General features: G+C 36.9%; 1 protein-coding gene across 1 annotated transcript in view; it reads left to right on the top strand.

Annotated features, from left to right (window-relative positions):
- spint1a (serine peptidase inhibitor, Kunitz type 1 a) overlaps positions 1–2,251 on the top strand; it is a gene marked incomplete at its 5' end in the record, with an annotated part of 21,833 nt that overhangs the window by 17,688 nt on the left and 1,894 nt on the right. The window contains 3 exon segments of the mRNA XM_014011722.1: positions 173–223; positions 324–494; positions 625–684. Coding sequence (XP_013867176.1) covers positions 173–223; positions 324–494; positions 625–684 — 282 coding nt within the window.

Consider the following 2,251-nt stretch of genomic DNA (forward strand, 5'->3'; position numbering starts at 1 on the left):
GTTTAAAAAGTGAGTTGATTTGGTATATTGAAATGTCTCCTGGGTGAGGAAAAATACATGCACACAGTTTTTTTTAACATTCTGTTTTATGTGTGTTTTACACAACTTCCCAACTTCATTTGAATCATTGGGATTATATTCCAACTCAAATTATGTTTCTTGTGTTTATCAGTTGCACATAAGTTTCGGATTCTGACCCAGATTCCCGTGGATGAACAGAAAGGTGATTTTAAACTTCAAGTCTGTTATTCTTTCCCATTTTTATTATGAGCGTAACAAAGTCTTTCTGCCTGTGTATGTTTGTTTATTTATTTTGCATGCAGTTCGCTGCACTGAGCATCCCGACACAGGAACCTGCAGGGACAGTCAGACCAAGTGGTACTACGATCCCATAAATCAGGTCTGCGTCCGTTTTAATTACGGTGGCTGCGGAGGAAACGAAAACAGATTTGAATCTGAAGAGTCCTGTAAACGAACTTGCCGTGGTGTAACAAGTAAGTAATATAAAGTTTTTTTTTAATTTGTAATGAATCTTGGGTTGTCTATTTTATTTACATTTTTGCTTCATTCAGATGTCAGAACTTCTCATTTCGTCATGTCCTTTGCGATGTTTTCTTTTTCTAGGCAAAGATGTGTTTGCAAGAAAGGAGGAACATGAAAAAATAGTAGGCGAGAATCAGACAGGTATATTCATTTTTCATTTTTTCCCATTTAGACCTTTTACAGACTCTGGACCAACCTAAATATCTCTCTTGCTGTTTGTTTATGTGAAAAGAACACTAGTTTTTTTCTTTTCTTATTTTTTTTTTTACACCAAAATGACTGTTAGTTTTGCAGATATTGAGCTAAAAGTTGGTGTGGTTGTAGCTGAGGGTCATGCTCTCACCATTAACAGATTGTACAAGATCTTTTGGTTAAAGGTTTCTGTGCAACTRCAGTATCAATAGTCAAACTTTGCCAATTCAGTACATTTTGTCCATTTTCATTCACACTACTGAGATGATCCGTTTTTCTGTATGATTTTTGTTATCTAACTCATTCTGCAATTTGTTTTATTTCAACAATTTATATATCAAAACGATCATTTCAGTTTTGCCATTGATGCTACGACTTTTATTTCAGCAACTTGTAATTTTTTAGCCATTTAGCTTTTTATTCAGCCACTTCTTTCTCATTGAAAATGAATGGATCATCATCCTTAAAACCTTCATAAATCTTTATTTTTTACTCTGGCTCTACTTATTTGTGCGAATTTCAGCCCTCTACGATTTCTTTTTATTGTTGCAGATTTCTGCTCCTTTCTGTTATTCGTCAGCTAATTTCAATTTTTGTGCTGCTTCCTTATATATTTTTAGCCTAATTCAATCCATTTTCTGCCATCTAAGCTACTTTTAAAAGTTGCTTTCAGCTCATTTTAGTTATTTTTTCTTCAAACGTCGCCTATTTTGCAATAATTTCAGCTTCCTACTGCTTAAATCAGTGAGCATATGCTCTTCTTGCTTCTTTGTGCTAATTTTAACTTTTTCATCAAATTTTTTAGCTATTTTATCCAAATTGCACCTTTTTGTACTTCTTGTTTTTCTGCTAATGTGAGCYTTTTGTCTTTTTACGGTCTGTCTGCTAAATTCTACTTGTTTCTGCTATTTTAAGCTACGTTTCTGGGGTCGGATTTATAAAACTGGCGTACGCATAATTTGAGCCCAGAAACTTGCGTACGCCACTTTTTACGCCAAGGTTGTGATTTATAAAATCCAAACTTGACGTGAAAATGTGCGGTGCCCCACGCCAGCTCTGACCCATGCGTACGCTCATTTTGGAGACGGGAAACTGCAACACAGATGGTGAAGTGAGGAATTAGAGCCACACTGTGTAATGATCACTGTCAGATATTTAATTTACCTTCATAATCAAACTAAGGTTATCTATTTATTTAGCTTTCTTAACACTAATATTTATGCTTCTGCTGTGAGCCATAAGGACCTTTGAAATAAAAAAAATCTTAAATAAAAGTTCACGCATCCATTCATCTGCTTCCTCCTCAGACAACCCTGACTCACAGAGCCCTCCCTGACAAGACATTTCAACAGCACGACAGCAAAAGTCACGCTTTGGGTACACACGCAGGGCACACCCACCCTTGCCAGAGTGGATATTATCACGCGGGTGGGGGTGCGGCGGGGGTTCTGCCACAGATAATAGAGAAGGCAGGAGGGCGAGGACAGGGGAGCAGAGTGGTGAACTTATTTCTAAC

Source organism: Austrofundulus limnaeus, unplaced genomic scaffold (assembly GCF_001266775.1).
Source record: "Austrofundulus limnaeus strain Quisiro unplaced genomic scaffold, Austrofundulus_limnaeus-1.0 Scaffold2, whole genome shotgun sequence".
NCBI lineage: Eukaryota > Metazoa > Chordata > Actinopteri > Cyprinodontiformes > Rivulidae > Austrofundulus > Austrofundulus limnaeus.